Raw genomic sequence first — 16,181 nt, 5'->3', positions numbered from 1 at the left:
TTGTGAGCCCAGGCGCAGGGTAGGCTGTGCTAGCCTTTCCAGAAGTGTGGCACAGCTGTAGATCTGCTTGGGAGGGGGTGGGTTGAACAATGCGGGGAGCCAGGCATTACTCTGACCCCCCAAACCAAACAAACAACACCATGGCTTAACCCAACAATCCGTGGCTAATTTAATAGACAATGCTTAAGGGAACGGTGCTGGTGTAATAGGGGTATAGTCAACGAGGACGCCCATCCGCCGCAGGCAGAGCTAATTTGAGGCTCAACATTTCACCCCAACTTCCACAGTCCCTCCCTTGCTGGGGTGCAACACCAGTGCAACGCGTCCCCGTTGTCTGTCTTCAGTTCCGCGTTCAGGTCTTGCAAAGCAGCCGCCGGGCTCAGTGCTGGGCGAGGCGGGCAGGAAAAGACCCAGCAGGGCAGCCCCCTTAACCGGCCGCAAACCGAAAGACCCCTCCCCCCAAGGGCTGCGTGCCAATCGGGATCCAGGCTTCTCCCGATCCCGCAGGGCAAAGCGCAGCGCAGCGCAGCGCAACGCGGGCTCCTTCGGGCAGGGCGATTGCCCGTCGAAGCCCACCCCGCCGCGCAGCGCGTCTTGAAGGACGACGGGGAAAGGTCGCTCCGGGGCGCCCCGTCCCGGGAATTGGGGGAGGGGAGGTTGCGGCCCGGAAAGCGGCTGGGAGGATGTCCCTGCAAGGCCCGGGACCAGCGCGGGGGTTGGGGGGGACATTTGCGGCCAAAACCGGCGGGAGGGCTGGGGGCGCCTGCGGGCAGCCCCGCTCGAGGGCGGAGGGCGATGCGGGGAGGGGCTTCGGGGCGATGGGGAGGGTGGGAATAGCCGCTCTCTGGGCCTGGGAAGCCCCGAGAGCCCCCAGCATCGCCGCGAGAGAGCTGCGACCCCTTCGCAGGCGGGAATCCGGTGGGACGAAGCGCCGCTGCGCCCGTTTGCCGCCCGATGGCTGCGGGGCTGCGCGGAGGCGGCGTGGCCGGCGGGTCCCTCCGCGGAGCGCCGCCGCCGGAGATGCCGAGCCGAGGAGCGGCTTCCTCGCTCCGGACGGAGCTGCCGAAGTGCCGGGCGAGCGCCTTGCAATCGCCGGGGCCTGGGTTGCTGGGCCGCTGCTCGAGCCGGGGCTGCCCAGGGCCGCTTCGCCCGACGCTCCTCCGGCTTCCCCGCTTCGGTCCGGGGATCTGCCGGGGCCGCCGCTTCTCCGCCTTTGTCTTTCTTCTGCGAGGCGTCGTTTCCCAAAAATAAAAATAAAAAAAAGGGGGGAGGCAGAATCGCCTAAAGTCTCTTCCCCGGGCGAGGTTGGCTGCGGCTGCCTGGGGTGGCGCGGGGAACGGGAGGCGATGCTCCTCGCCGGGCGGCGGCTCACTTGAGGAAGAAGCGCGTCTTGCTGTCCCCGAGCAGGACCCTGGAGGGAGAAAGGAGGGGAGCCGTGAGAACCGCTCGCCCTGCAAGAGGCAGCCAGCCCGGGGACTTTCCGGCTCCTGCTTTTCCTCTGCGGAGGGGCAGCCTGTACAACCCGGGTGTCCAACTTTGGCAACGTTAAAACAACCTGGCCGGGAAATTCTGGGAGTGGAACTTCACCAGCCTTAAAGTTGCCAAGGTTGGACCCCCACGCTGGGCCCCGTGCGGGCTTCCTCTTTCACACTCCCCACAGGCACCTCTTAAGGCAGAGGTCCCCAAACAAAGCTGGCTGGGGAATTCTGGGAGTTGAAGTCCACAAGTCTTAAAGTTGCCAAGTTTGGGGACCCCTGTATGAAAGGGTTGATGCTGTCTTGGAGTCCAACCCAAAGGACTACTCCGCCCCCCTGTTGCTGGGATGGCCAGCTGACCTCCATAACATCCTACCCTGCATTCCGGAAAGAGGAGCGGCCTGCTCTGGAGCACTTGAAAGGAGCTGCAGCAGCTCCACTTGAGAGCTTCTGGCTGCACCTTCCTGAGGCTGCACCTTTCTCCTTGCTGCCCTTCTCTGCAGCCCTTCCACACTGAGGTGACAGACTTGGCAGGGAGTGGGGAGGACTTCTACTCCAACCTCTGCTCTGGACATTCTGGTTGCCCAGTCTCCTCTTAAACACCTCCAGTGTTGGAGCACCCACAATTTCTGGAGAAGAGTCGTTCCATTGGTTAATTGTTCTGTCAGGAAATTCCTCCTTAGTTCTAGATTGCTTCTCTCCTTGATTAGTTTCCATCCATTGCTTCTTGTCCTGCCTTCAGGGGAAAAGGACGACCCTCACCCTCTTTTTTGTGGCAGACCGTTAGATGTTTGGGCACTGCCATTATGTCACCCCCAGTCCTTCTTTTCATTAAAAGAGGCATATTCTTAAAGGATTGCTGGTGTCTGCAGCATATGATCAAAAAAGTCAAGATGGCGTCCACAGCGGTGCATTCAAAGCTCTTGCTATCTTGAGTTTTGTTGATGACACCCCTCTGAACGGCATTTTGTGGAACTTGGGGGCAGTGTATTAACTAACCCACCCATTTTCCTGCCCCCTCCTCATCTTTAATAATGCAGAACCCAGGAATGAACCTCATGGTGCCCCCCGCCCCGAGATCCACTTCTGATGAAAGTTCTTTGGGATGCTCACATGACTGTGCAGTGTTCCAATATCTCAGGGGCTGCCCCAGAGAAGAGGGAGTCAAACTATTCTCCAAAGCCCTTCTAGGCAGGACAAGAAGCAACGGATGAAAATCCATCAAGGAGAGAAGCAACCTGGAATTGAGGAGGAATTTCTTGACAGGGAGAACAATTCATCAGTAGAAAGGCTGGTCTCCAGAACTTATAGGTGCTCCAACAGTGGAGGCTTTTAAGAAGAGACTGGACAGCTGTTTGAAATGGTGCAGAGTCTCCTGCTTGAGCAGAAGGTTGGACTAGAAGATCTCCAAGGTCCCTTCCAGCTCTGTGATTCTGCCTTTTCCATGCTGAACCTAGTTCACATTACCCATGATTGAATATCATTTATGGCTAAGCCTGCTGCATAGACCTAGCCTGCCTGGTTAGTTGATGTTACCCAAGTCAGACACTGCCTCTCCCCGTATCTCACTAGCACAAGGGAAATGATGGAATGACAGGGAAGGAGTCCTGGGGGTGTAAGGAGAAGGTCCCCATGACCCTAGTGGGCACAGGGTCGCCTCTGGCTTTTGAATGGCACAGAGGAGCCAGATTCAGAAAAGTTGGCACAGTCGAGCAAAACCACATGTTACTTCTAAGCATACTTGCAATTAGATTAATTACAAACAAACGTGATTCCTTCCCATATGTTGCCTTATTTATGCTTTCTGTCACTCTGAAAACTTTGGGAGACCAAACAGAAGCAGATGAGAGGCAATAGGCAGCTTTGAGGCTTTGTCCATTCCTGACGTGGGCCAAGACGTCACAGACTCGGTTCTCGGGAGGGTGAGTCTTTCCTGGCCTGGCCTGGACCTGCCAAGACTAAATGCAGGACTTCCTGCATGCCAAACACTTCTCCGTTCTTGTTCTCAATGAACCAGGGATCCTTTAACATCTCAGACAATCTGAGATGTTCCATTGACTGTTACTGAGGAATCCCTGCTGATAGACTCAATTAATCCTGAGTCCTGCTCCAGAATCCAACTAGCCCAGCCGGGCAACCCCATGAAGTGGCATTTGCCCTCTGGAATGAGATTCTCTCCCCCGCCCTCTCCTGCCAGACCCCATACAGCTCCCCACCCCCAGGGCATTCTGGAAGGCCTTGAAAACCCGCCACGTACCTTATCAATGCGCCCACCAGAAGCGCAGCCCCCATGGGGCCCACCCAGTACACCCAGTGGTAATCCCAGTGGTTGGCAGCCACTGCAGGGCCAAACGCTCTGGCCGGATTCATGCAGGCTCCAGAAACGGCTCCCCTGGACAGAGAAGGAAGATGGACAGAATGAAACCGCCAGGAAGGTTTCCATCCCGGGCAAAGCATTCCCCTAGAGACGGTCTCCTTTGCTGCCCCTTTCCTCCTCACGGAGCGCAGAGTCCATTGGCAAGGAATGCCCCCACCCTGAGACATTGGCCAAGGCAGGCCCACTTCCGGTTGGGCCAAGAGGCCAACGCATTCAAGTCTCCTCGGTGTGCACCGAAGTGGCCTTGACGTGACCAGGACGTGAGCCTCCAGGGACAAGCGAAGGTCTTCGGAAGAGCAGTGCTTCAGTTGGTCTTTGGACAAGCAGCAGGCAAGCACCGCAGGGCGAGGCGTATTTCCTGGGTGACTAGAAACAGGAACCCCCCAGGCCAGTGAGTGGGCAACGGTCACGTTATTCTTCTGTTGTTCTAAAGAAGCAGACCTCCCCAGGGATTTGGCTGTGAGGCACCAACGATTCCCGTGGGGGGATGGGACACCCTGACGTGGATCTGTGAGGGGAGATGCCGCTGGGTAACGGGCCCTGTCTGTCAGCTGAGCCAACATCAGGAAGGGAGCCCCCCCGGGATTCCAGGAGCCCTCCTTGGGGGCCGCCCTCTTCCCTCCGCTTGCTGATCTCAACAGCTGGGAGCACAATCGCCTCCCTTTCTGGTTTTGATCCCTTGGTGGGTGTGGGAGTTCTTCTCCCTGGTTGCTGGTGGGACGGGATGGAAACCTCCTCCAGACACAACCTCATCGGTGATGGAGAGAGGCTGGGTCCAAATGCTTCTGGGCATGAAGGGCCCAGGCGGGCACCCCGGATCCTACTAGCAGAGTGCCAGGGACAGGCCAGAAGAGCTGTTCCTGCCCACCCTAAAGCCCCCCACCCCCCACCCCAGCCACAGGGCTCTGTCCCCCAGGCAGGCAGCGAAGCTCTCCAGCCTCACAAGGGAGCTGACCAGCTAGAGTGGATAATGAGGGCATTCTCCTCAAATTCAGGCTGCACATGGCTCCTTCCCTGATTTAGGAGGATGCCCAGGCAAGCTCAGGAGGACCTTTATCTCCTTTATTTTGAAGTCCTAATGGACAATGGCTTAAAGATGGGTCTGAGGTGTGTGGCAGCAGCCAGAAAAGCAAACACAATCCTAGGTTTCATTAACAGAAGGACCTGGGAGAACCTGCCAGCCTTCTGTCCAACTCACCCAGCCAGGATGTCCACAGTGACAGTGAGGCCAATGCAGAAAGGTGCCAGTGGACTCTTGGTCTTTTCATTAATGGCCCCCATGCAGACAGCCATCACCAGCAACATGGTCATCACAATCTCCCCCACCACAGCAGCTGGGAGCTGGGGATCCGAGGTGATGGCCGTGAAAGCTCCTCCTGTGGCATTTTCATACCTCTCCCACACAGTGGTCACCTGAGACAGACATCAAAGAGGAGTTATCCCAGACTGATAAACCTGGATTAGCCAAGCATAGAGAACCTTGGTTCAATAGCAGTAACTGTGAGAAGGATCTTGAAGTCCTAGTGCACAATGGCTTAAATACGGGTCTGCAGTGTGTGGCAACAGCCAAAAAAGCCACCACGATCCAACAGTAGGAAACAATTAAAATAATGTGAAATATTAGTACCGCTTTATAATGCCTTAGTTAAGACCACACTTGGAATATGGCATCCAGTTTTGGTCAGCAGGTTGTAGAGACTCTGGAAAGAGTGCAGAGAAGAGCCAGAAAGATGATTGGGGGCTGGAGGATAAAACATATGAAGGAATTTGCAGGAAGTTGCAGGAATTGGATATGCCTAGTCTAGTCTAGTGAAAAGAAGGACCAGGGATGACATGATAGCAGTCATCCAATATCTGAGGGGTTGCCACAAAGAAGGGGGGGCGGTTCAACTTATTCTCCAAAGCCCCAGAAGGCAAGACAAGAAACAACAGATGGGAAATGATTAAGGAGAGATCTAACCTAGGAGAAATTTCCTCACAGGGAGAATGAGCAACCAGTGGAAGGGCTTGCTTTCAGAAGTTGGAGGCTTTCAAGAAGAGTCTGGACAGCCACTTGTCTGGGGTGGCATCGTTTGGACTAGAAGAGCCTGTGGGAGTTTGAGGCCTCATCTGGTTCACACTGGAGGCTCAGGAGTCCTTGAGGTCCTTGAGACCGAGTGGCTGCTTTGACAAAGATTTGGGATTTCTCCTTGGCTTCCCATTGAAGGCTTGCAGTTTCAGGTGCCCCCCAAGCATCCTGAAACCAGAGACAGGGATGTCCTCCTCCTACGAAGGCTTGGAGAGGAAGGCCTGATCCGGAAAGGCTGCAGCAAGTGACTTTCAGTTGGAGGGATTTGAAGACACAGCTGGAACGGGAGACAGACGTCCCTCCTCCCAGCCTTCCTTGCATCGCCTTTGGCAAGTAAGGAGGGTCAGCAGGAGGACATGTTCAGAAGCCAAGCATCTCCCAAGATATCCACTTTTCTGCCCACCCTATTAGCTTCCATTGGTTCTTTTCAGCAGGGGGGGGGGTTGCATGGGGGGGTCTGCCATGGGCCAGGCACCTCCTCCTAAACCCTATGAGACTGGACTGAAGTTGCCATAACTAAAGATGAAGCAGCCATGTAAGCAGAGAGGGGGGAGGAAAGCCAGAAATCTTGTCTGAAAGATTCTTCGGGGTGGTAGATAAAGAAAGAAATAATTTGGTAAAGAAACAAAGGAAAAATGTCACCTGAACAAAATAAAGGAAGTTGAGTACATGGTAACCCACACAAACACACCAATCCCGCTACCAGCTACCATACGTGTAAGGAAACAAAGCAAGAGTAGCTGCCAGTCTTGTCAATCATAGGAGAAAGGACTTTGGGGGATAAGAGGGGTCCTGAAGGCCCCCCCACACCATTCTTTGAGTCATGTTTGGATCCAGATTGGGCAGCTTCCGTCTCTCTGACTAATGCCTGCCAGCCTACTGGAGGAGGCCATGTGTAAATGTGCACGAGTGTGCTTATGTGCGTGAGGAAAAGCAAATGTATATTGTAAACAGTGAAATGCTGGTGTTCCTTTAAATTCACTGGGTCTTTGTGTATTTCAGAGAACCGAATGTGCCTCAGTGTTCAAGTGATTTGTGTGCGTCCTTCATTATTTCCTGGCTGTTGACCAGAGTTTTGTGCCTTGTCTGTTCCAGCCACACCTTTCTGGAATTCCCAGGTAGAAAGGTGGGGGGGGGGGCAGGGGGGGAGGTGGCAAGATCTGCATCCCTCAACAGGCTGTGAGTGAGTGAGTGACCATAAGCTGAGCCTGGGAGCGCAGGGAGCACCACCCAACATCTGCCATAGCCTCTGCTCTCCCTCTGCAATGGTGTATGTGAGAATGGCCTTGGGAGAGAGGGCAACAACCACCAAGGGGACAGATAAAAACCAGCTGAGCCCAGAGCAGGAAAGTGAGCAGGTGTGAGAAACATTTCAGAAGGACCCCTCCCTACCTTCTTAGGCTGTCAAAGGGTCCAGGGAAAAGATATGCAGTACATTCAGACTCGCCATATTCCGTTAATGTAATCTTACAACAGAGTTAGCTCATCTGGTTGTACTTCCTGTCTGGTGTATCTTGTAAGGCTGGCACCTTGTACCCCAAGTGCCCTCCCCTTCCCCGCCCCTTCCCCATCCTCCGCCATACCTTAGCCAGGCCAGCTCCAATCATTCCCCCGCACAGCTGGGAGATCCAGTATGGAATGACCATCACCATGTTCAGCCCACCAACGAGCCAGGCCCCCAGGGAAACGGCCGGGTTGTAGTGGCCTCCACTGCAGGCAGAGAGTGGGAAAGAGACATCTTTGGTCAGAGGATGCCCCCATTGCCTGCTGGCAGGGAGCAAACCTCGCGAAAGTGAAATCAAGGGTCAGAGACGTCCACAGGTTTAACAGGTCGCTTTGAGACATTTAAGAGTCAGCCTGGTGCTGATGACCTGAGGGGGGCAGCTGAAGTTCCCCATTTACTTCCACGTAAATATCCGGAATATGTTGTTCCCGGGATTGATTTTTGTCATCATATTCTCTAGGTCAGGGGTGTCAAACTCGCTTTCATTGAGGCCCACATCAGGGTTGTGTTTGACCTTGGGGTGCTGGGGTGGGCGTGGCCAGGATGCTGCGGGGGGCACACATGGTGGCCTGAGAGCTCTGCTAGCAAAAATGAGCTCCTGAACTCCGTTTTCGGCTGGGACGGCCTCCTGCAACTTTCTGGCAGTGAAAACAGAGGTTAGGAGGGCTGTGCGAGCTCCGTTTTCCCTGGCAGAGGCACCATGGGCTGGTCCTTTGCTGTTTCCAGGGGGGCCTGCGGGCCAGATCTAAGCACCTCGTGGGCCAAATCCGGCCCCTGGGCCTTTGACACCCCTGTGCTAGGTGTATGTTATAGGAGAGAGTCCACTGCAGTGTTACTCCAAGGTACTTTGAATGGGGATCACAGGGGAGTAACTTGTTGTTTAAGCAGACGTTCGGCCTCTGCCTTGCCTCTCTGCATAAATGGGCATAGCAGCCTCCCCTCATGTGGCTGCAGGGACCCACAAAAAACTGCAGATCGCAACCTGACCGGCTCTAAACTGAGGGCATATATCGGTCCAGTATCTGATTATTATTGTTTTGCTTCAATGGTGAGATGGCCTAGGCCTTGGTATTTGAATATAGATCTTTTTAACATCTACGTTTTATTGTGTTTTACTAATCTAGGTGAAATATTAATTCTAGTCCATGTATGATTATGCCATACAGTCAATCAATCAATCAATAACACATGCCTGAAAGAAAGAAAATATTCAGGGATGGGCTGCTACAGGTTCTCCCCAGTCTGGGCGAACCAGTATTGAACTGGTAGCTCATTTTACGGCCAGTTCAGTGAACTGGCAAATCCCACTCCTGGCTGGCCCCGTCCACCCCACCCTGCCCCTCCCAGGAGTCCCCATGCAGCCCGTTTGGGATCCCAGGTAAGTATAGGGCCCACGTGGAGGCTCTGGAAGGCCAGAAAAGGGGCCCATTTCCAACCTCCAGAGGGCCTCCGGAGCCCAAGGAGGGCGTTTTCACCCTATCAGAGGCTCAAGGAAAGCCTCCGGAGCCCGGGGAGGGCAAAAATGCCCCCCCGCCATGGTGCAGGAGGCTAACTAGGCCACGCCCACCATGGCCACACCCACCCAGCAACCGGGCAGAGAACCCTAAAATTTTTGAAGCCCACCCCTTTAAAGGAATGTAGAGGAAGAGAACTGATGTTGCAGCCCTGTCAATCAGTGTTTCTCAACCGTATCAAGTTGAAGATGGATGGACTTCAACTTCCAGAATTCCACAGCCAGCAAAGCTGGGAGTTGAACTCCATCCATCTTCAACTTAATGGGTCTTCCTGAATTCAGCTGACCTCTCTTCCTCCTCCCGTTGTGTACTCTAGCTTCCTCCATCGCTCCTTCATGGCTAACTTGCCTTCTTGACCACATCCCCTGGCCAAACCACACGGCTGCCCCTTCCTTCACCTGATGTTCCCCAAGATGGCAATGGTCAGTCCCAGCGCCAACCCATGAGCCAAGGCCGGCTGCAGCCTCCCGGTGCCATCTGAGTTCTCGATGACCGAAACGCAGCCAATGTAGATGAAGAAGGCCGAGCCCACCAGCTCCCCGATGCAAGGCTGCAGGTAGCGCTCGTACCAGTGGGGCTGGGCTGGGCCACGTTTAGTCTCCACCTCAGGCTCTTTGAAAGACATCCGTCCAAATTCTGCGTCGGACATGGCTGGCCGATTCTGGAAGACAAAGATTATGCCCTGGTATGCAAACATGTTCCCTGCCAGCCCGATTAGGTGGGTAGAGGTTGACCCTGGAATGTGACAATGGGGCCTTAAATCTGACTCGCTTGTCATTCCCCACAAGGCCACCTTGTTCTGGGCTTTGGCAGAGCTGTGTCCCCATTGTCCTATTTACCCACCTCTGGTAACAGGCAGGGAAATCAAACCTACAACATCTTGTCAACACTGCAGCCAGCCAGACTGGTCAGGTGAAGATCTCCCCTCTCCTTCTTTCTCTCTTCCTCCCTCCCTCTCTCCTTCTCTCTCTCTCCTCTCTTTCTCTCCTCTCTCTCTCTCTTTTCTCTGTCTCCTCTCTCCACTCTGTCACCTCCTCTCTCTCTCCAGTGTCTCTTCTGACTCCTCTTTTTTTCTCTGAGTCCTCCCCCCCCCTCTCTTTCTTCCTCTCCTTCTTTTTTCCTTCCCTTCTCTCTCTCCCTCCCTCCCTCAAGAACAGAGCACAGAAGTCCAAGGTGGAACCAAACAGCCAACTGAAAAATCCCAAAATTGGGCCGGGCGGCTGAGTTCACTCCAAGGTTGCCCCAAATTTGTTTTCTGTTGTAACGCAAAGGCACATATTCAGAACCCTTTTGTAGGCCTCCAAAGAGGTAAGACTTTTCCCAGGAGAAAAACTCCACAATGGCTCTACGATTCCCTGGTCCTCTCGGAGGGCTCGGTTCACATCACACCAAGACAGAAAGGGAGCTGCCTCGTTTTGGTTTCGGGTGCTGAATGAACCCAGCTCAAGGGTTCAGTTCAGGGCTGAATATGCTGTTTGAAGGTTGATTCTTTGGAGAATCCAGGCAAGATGGTGAGTGAACTCGGCTGTTGAATGGCACCTGGGCAAGGGCTGTTTTGTTTGTTTGTTTAATTGCTACGCTGCTCATCTTACCCAGGTGACTCTGGGGAATTTACAATGTCATAACAAAACCATATGAACACGCAAAAGCCCAGATTAAAAGCAGAATTAGGAACAAAACATGCAAGTAACAATAAATATCAAAGTTAAAAATTCCAAAAGCTAAAAAATTCACAAGGAAGTCCAAGCCGCCAGCTATCCTCGGGGCTGCATCGCACCTTTAGACCCCATGCCAATCGGCCAAGCCAGGTCTGAACCCCCAAACTAGAGGGGCTTGCCTCACTTCTGGGGGTTAGATGTTCCGAAGGGCCACAGCAGAGGAAGACCTTCCCCCTTGACCCCGCCAGCCAAAACTCCTTGACTGACGGGATACGCAGATGCCCTCCCTGCTTGACCAGATGGGCCGGGTCTTTGTAACCGGGATGCGAGAGTCTGGTGAGATTTTGATGAGCTGCTGCTTAGAAGGGGCTGGCAAATAACGGCAGAGAGATGAACTCGGCGTTTCTCAATCTTGGCAACTGAAGATCTACCGACGTCAAGGTTGAGAAAGACTGGATTAACTAATCGGTGGTTGAGAACATGAAGAGATGACAGCACAACAAATAGACCTAATACCAGAACTATTTTTATTAGGCAAACTACCAGGGAAATACAACAAAAGAACTGTATACTTAATGGTACATGTGATAACAGCAGTTAGAATTACCTATGCACAAAATTGGAAAAATGGAAGTATACCTACAGACGAAAAGGTAATAAAGAAAATATTAGAATGTGTCAAATTAGATAGGTTAACGAGGGAACTCAGAGATAAAGGGGAAACCGTATTGCACAACATGGGACTGATTGTACAAATGGCTACGCAGCAGATGCAGAGATTAGAAATTGAATAACGAAAGAAGATTAGCAAGTTGGAAATAAATACAGATGCATAGAGATATATAAGAATATATACTGTAAGCAATATTACTATTGGACTATACATGACTATAGATTAAAATGTACAGAGTGATAAATGTATAGACCGTTATGGTATAATTATGAAAATAATGGATATAACTATGACGTACAATATCATGTATTTAAAAAAAAAGACTATGCTGTATGACTATGAGAATAATGGTCATGATTAGGGTGTATAATACTATGTATATTGAAAAAGGATCTGATACAGCCAGTACACTGTTGTTGCAAAACTGGAAATACGATGTAGAATAAAGGAAAATGTATAATAAAAACATTTATTTAAAAAATATAACATGACATTTGCCTTTATGGGCATAAGGGAACCCCAGAAAAATCACACTTGCCTTCAAAACTCAAATTCAGTTCAAAACTCACCTTCTTGGCTATAACCTAAAACGAGTTTTGGGCATTATTGAGATGTCCCAAAGGTGCTTTTTCGGGAGGAAACTGGACTTTCTAGTTTTTCTTTGAAGACATTTTGCTTGTCATCCTAGAAGCTTCTTCAGATCTGGGGTGGGGAATTCAGTCAGAGCTGAAGAAGCTTCTTGGATGAGAAGCGAAACGTCTTCAAAGAAAAACCAGAAAGTCCCATTGTCTCTTGAAGAAAAGCACCTTTTGGGACAACCATGACCTGGAGGACTGAGAATCACCATAGACATTGCTGAGATGATTACTTCACTCCACCACCCATCATCCACTACTACATCAAATAAAATCCACCATTTTTCAAAGTTCTATATAGTGCTGGGCAGAAGCTTAGAGCTGATTGCACATCAAAGCACGCACACACACATGCACCACCACCCCCATGTTAACAGCGCAGAAAAGCCACCTCCAAACAGCACCCTTTGCACCCCTTCCGGGAATCCTTTCCCCTCCTTGCTCAAATATGCAGTACTAGACACCCCACAATAGTGTGGGAGTACAACAGCCATTTTCTCGGGCAACGATTTAATCGTTCTCTGCTTTTGGGGGCTGGATAACGTCACCAGACTGGAACTGTAGTGGTGGCCCCCAAGGCTTCTCCTGGCCCAAGGGTTTGGGGGCTCTATTGGACTGAGAGGGTCAGAGCATTCTGGAGCCCAGATCTCTGTGGGTTTGGCTTCCTAGGAGCAAGCAGAGCAACCCCCTCCCTGGGTCTCAAGGGACTCGAGGAATCAATGGGGCAGGAGGTGCTTGAATCAGTGAGGACTAGCATCTTCAGAGATACCCTCACTGAGTGGATAAGCGGTTGCTTTTGAAGCTTCGTTTCTTGGCCCACAAGCTTCTTCTGATCTACCATCTGGTTTGATCCCTTTTGCCCAAGGCAGCCTCACGGGGAACCAGCTGCAAAACTGAGAGACACAACGCTAGAAATACTGTATATAAATTTGTATACATATCAAAATAAAATATTGGCTTTGGAACATCCTACTACTCCCACAAAAAAGAATCTGCACCTGACATTTAAGAACTGAAAACTATTCTTCAGTGATTATTATGTAAGAAATGGACTTTGGAATGAAGATCCGACTTAGAAGAATTTGATCCAGCGCCTTCTCTTCTGTCCAAGGAAGAGCTCAGGGCCAGTCCCTACTCAAAGGTGGAGGCACTTCCTAAAAGTTAGAGACCCTGTGCTCCATCACTGCTCATCAAAGAGAAACAGAGGCTTAATGAAAAAATGAAAAAATATTCCAAGAATTTTTTCTTAATGAAAAAATATTTCAAGAAAAGAACGAAAGGAGCTTCTTGCTTTTCCAATATTCTTTTTATGCAACTCTCTGCTTTTACACTTTCAAAGATACCCTATAGACCAGGGTCTCCTCCAGCCTTGGCCACTTTAAGTCTGGAGGACTTCAACTCCCAGCTGGCTGGGGAATTCTGGGAGTTGAAGTCCCCCAGGCTTAAAGTGGCCAAGGTTGGAGACCCCTGCTATAGACGACAAGATTTTTCATTTGTGGTCAGGCAGATTCCTTCTTAGCTACTTCAAGTTTTTGGAAACCAAAGAGGAGAATCGGGCAGGGGGGGGGGCTTTGTGGAATGGTGGCTTGCCTGTCCCCCTTCTGCATGGAACCCTCCTTCTCCTGGAGACCCCACCCCAACCCCAACTGTTGCGGGACTCACCCAAGCCTCTTTGCTCCTGGCTGCAGCTGCCCGACAGCTTCACCCTGGAATTGCAGCGGCTCCTGACCAGGCTGCCCACGACTCCTTTGGCTGACCGGCCCCTTTGGCAGGAGCAGCACTTTTCTTATCTCCCAGGAATATTGGCACCCTCCCCACTGATGGGGGGGCGTGGGAGAAGGGTGACAAAAGTGCAGTCAGGCCCAAAGGGGAGGGGAGGGCAGGGCAGGGAGGGGCCGTTCCAGCCAGCTGGGGAAGAGGATCTATTTGCTCTTCAGGGCTGCCGAGTTCAAGGTTTCATTCTGGAAGCCTCTGCCAGCTCTGGCTGCCAGCCTGGGCGAAGTATGAGGCGCGAATCCATCAAGAGCCGGCTGAGGAACGCGCCTTCCTCAACACAGCGGTGCCTTTTGGGGCAAGGCGGTCACTGCATATACGCGAGGGAGACATGGAAGAGGTGGCACCCCCAGTGCCCTCAAAGCTTCGCCTGGGCCTTTCTTGGACGCGGCAGAGGCAGTCAGCCCCCTCTGATGGGTGGACTTTGGCTCCCAGGATTCCTCAGCAGCCCATCCAGGCATGAATTCTGGGAACGGTCGTCGTATCCTTTGGGAGTGCGCCAGCATATAAAGCACTGGCCTTGAGCATGTACAGAGAGCTTTTGCATTGAGCCTGTCCGGGATTCAAATTGGCTGCCTCTGAAAGGCAGGCAAACCCAGTCCCTGCTGTTGCATAAAGACACCTGCACTCGCATGCAATTAACGCCTCTGCCATGCCAAGCCTGGGCAGAGAGCTGTGCTCCGAGGCCTCCTCCGCTCAGGTGCTCAAGGCAGAAGGAAAGGTGGGCAAACCGTTCCTGCCAGAGGCAACAAAAGAGGGGTCCTGTGGACTTCGTGCAGCAAGGGGGAGCAGCCTGTCTTTGCTGTGGGGGGGGGGAGGTTTCAGGGCTGCAGAGATGATATCTGCAAAGGGCACCAAACAGCTGGAAACAGAGGCATCCCCAAGGTGGCAGACAAGGCGCTGGTTGGAGGGTTCTCTCCATCATGCAGTCTCCCCATTGCGGTGGCTCTCGGCCAGCCTTTCCCAGGCAGGCCCCTGTCAGAGCTGCAGGGGCCCAACTCCCTAAGGCTGCAATGTGGGCACAATGGGAACAGCCAGCGCACCTGTTGGGGCAGCCGGATTCCAGGCAGATTGGGGGGGTCATTCAGATGATATTTTATATAATGCGGTTCAGTCTCCTCGTTGCGCTGCGTCTCACGACCAGCCGATGCCAAAAGAGGGAGAGATTTTGAGCAATTGGTAAATGTTTAGTTAATCAGCAGACAGTCATGGCATGACCAGACATACCCCGGAAGGGGGCTGCTCAGATCAGCAGCTGTCGGTGAGCAGAACTTCTGGATTTGATGAGGAGAGGCTGGATGTGCCCCCTCCCCCTTGGAAGACCAAAGATCCTCCTCCCCCCCCCCACTCTCAGTCACCAACACGCCCTGGGAGCCTTCGGGCCACCCCTGCTCTCTGGGGGGAGCCATCGCACAGGGGTTCTGGGGTGGGGGGAAAGCAGGGGAGGGGGCTGCCGTCTTCCCCAGAAGCTCCTGGAAGAAAGGCAGACGATCAAACCTACGGAATGAATAACGAAGCAAAATAAAAAGAAATGTCTGGAAGTAGTAAGCGCAATGAATTCCCTTTGCTAGGTTTGCAAGGATTTCAAAAAAACATTTAAAAGCCAGAACTTCTGATCCTTGAGCCAGCAATAAAACTAGCAAGGTTTACCCAGGATTTGCTTGCTTCTCTCTCTCTCTCTCCTTCTCTCCCTCTCTCCCTTTCCCTCCCCCTTCTCTCCCTCTCCCTCTCTCCCCCTCCCTTCTCTGTGTCTTCCTCTCCCTCTCTCCTTCCCTCTCTTTCCTTCGCTCTTTCTCTCCCTCCCTCCCACCCTTTCTCTCCCTCTCTCTTTCTCTCTCCCTTTCTCAGTCTCTCCCTCCTTCTCTTTCTCTCCTTCCCTCTCTCCCTCCTGTACACACACACACACACACACACACACACACACACACACACAGGGAGCCACTTGTTGGATTTCAGTCAAGAGCTGTTTCTAGCTATGTTACTGTTAAACTTTCAGGATGTATATATACCCTTTTTCAGGTTCTTCTCCAAAGCTTCTGCCTACTTCCCACCCCACTCGGGGAACCTAAAAAAGAGTATACATCCTGAAAGTTTAGCCATCACTTCACTCTTCAGTATTTCACTTGGAGTCAGAGGTTTGAAAGAAGTAACCGAATAGCAGAATGACAAAGTTGGAAGGGACCCTGGAGGTCTTCTAGTCCAGCCCCCTGCTCAAGCAAGAGACTCTTCACCATTTCAGACAAATGGCTTTCAGATCCCTTCTTAAAAACCTCCACCCACAACTATATTACAAGTGAACTAAACAATGAATTAAATATAACAAGTACTTAATTTCAATTAATTTAATTTCATGTATCACTCGTTAATTAAAAATATAGAAGTGGGATGGAGTTGACCAGCATGGCTCTCCGAACTGTGGAGTGATGGCAGGAATGGCACCCTCAAGCCACAGGGAGCCCAATGTCATCTAAAAATGAGGGGTTTGTAGTGTTCCTCCACACTCT

General features: G+C 52.1%; 1 protein-coding gene across 2 annotated transcripts; it reads right to left on the bottom strand.

Annotated features, from left to right (window-relative positions):
• Positions 1-328: 328 nt before the first annotated feature.
• On the bottom strand, positions 329-13,723 carry AQP8 (aquaporin 8). Of its 2 annotated transcripts, XM_087973102.1 has the most exons (7): positions 13,567-13,653; positions 11,204-11,235; positions 9,337-9,599; positions 7,504-7,630; positions 5,051-5,265; positions 3,733-3,867; positions 329-1,411 (listed from the first exon to the last, which is right to left on the bottom strand). In XM_087973102.1, exons 3-7 carry the CDS (start codon positions 9,585-9,587, stop codon positions 1,369-1,371), a joined length of 771 nt encoding a protein of 256 aa, XP_087829228.1. In that variant the 5' UTR covers positions 9,588-9,599; positions 11,204-11,235; positions 13,567-13,653; the 3' UTR covers positions 329-1,368. The 2 variants fall into 2 exon arrangements, with proteins under 2 accessions (XP_087829228.1, XP_026539385.1); XM_026683600.2 differs by lacking the exon at positions 11,204-11,235 and having other exon boundaries at positions 13,567-13,723.
• Positions 13,724-16,181: the final 2,458 nt, after the last annotated feature.

This window comes from Notechis scutatus, chromosome 12 (genome assembly GCF_049901735.1).
Source record: "Notechis scutatus isolate UNSWTSFEM ecotype Mainland chromosome 12, rNotScu1.2, whole genome shotgun sequence".
NCBI classification, from domain to species: Eukaryota; Metazoa; Chordata; class Lepidosauria; order Squamata; family Elapidae; genus Notechis; species Notechis scutatus.
This window is presented reverse-complemented; position numbering and strand designations above follow the sequence as displayed.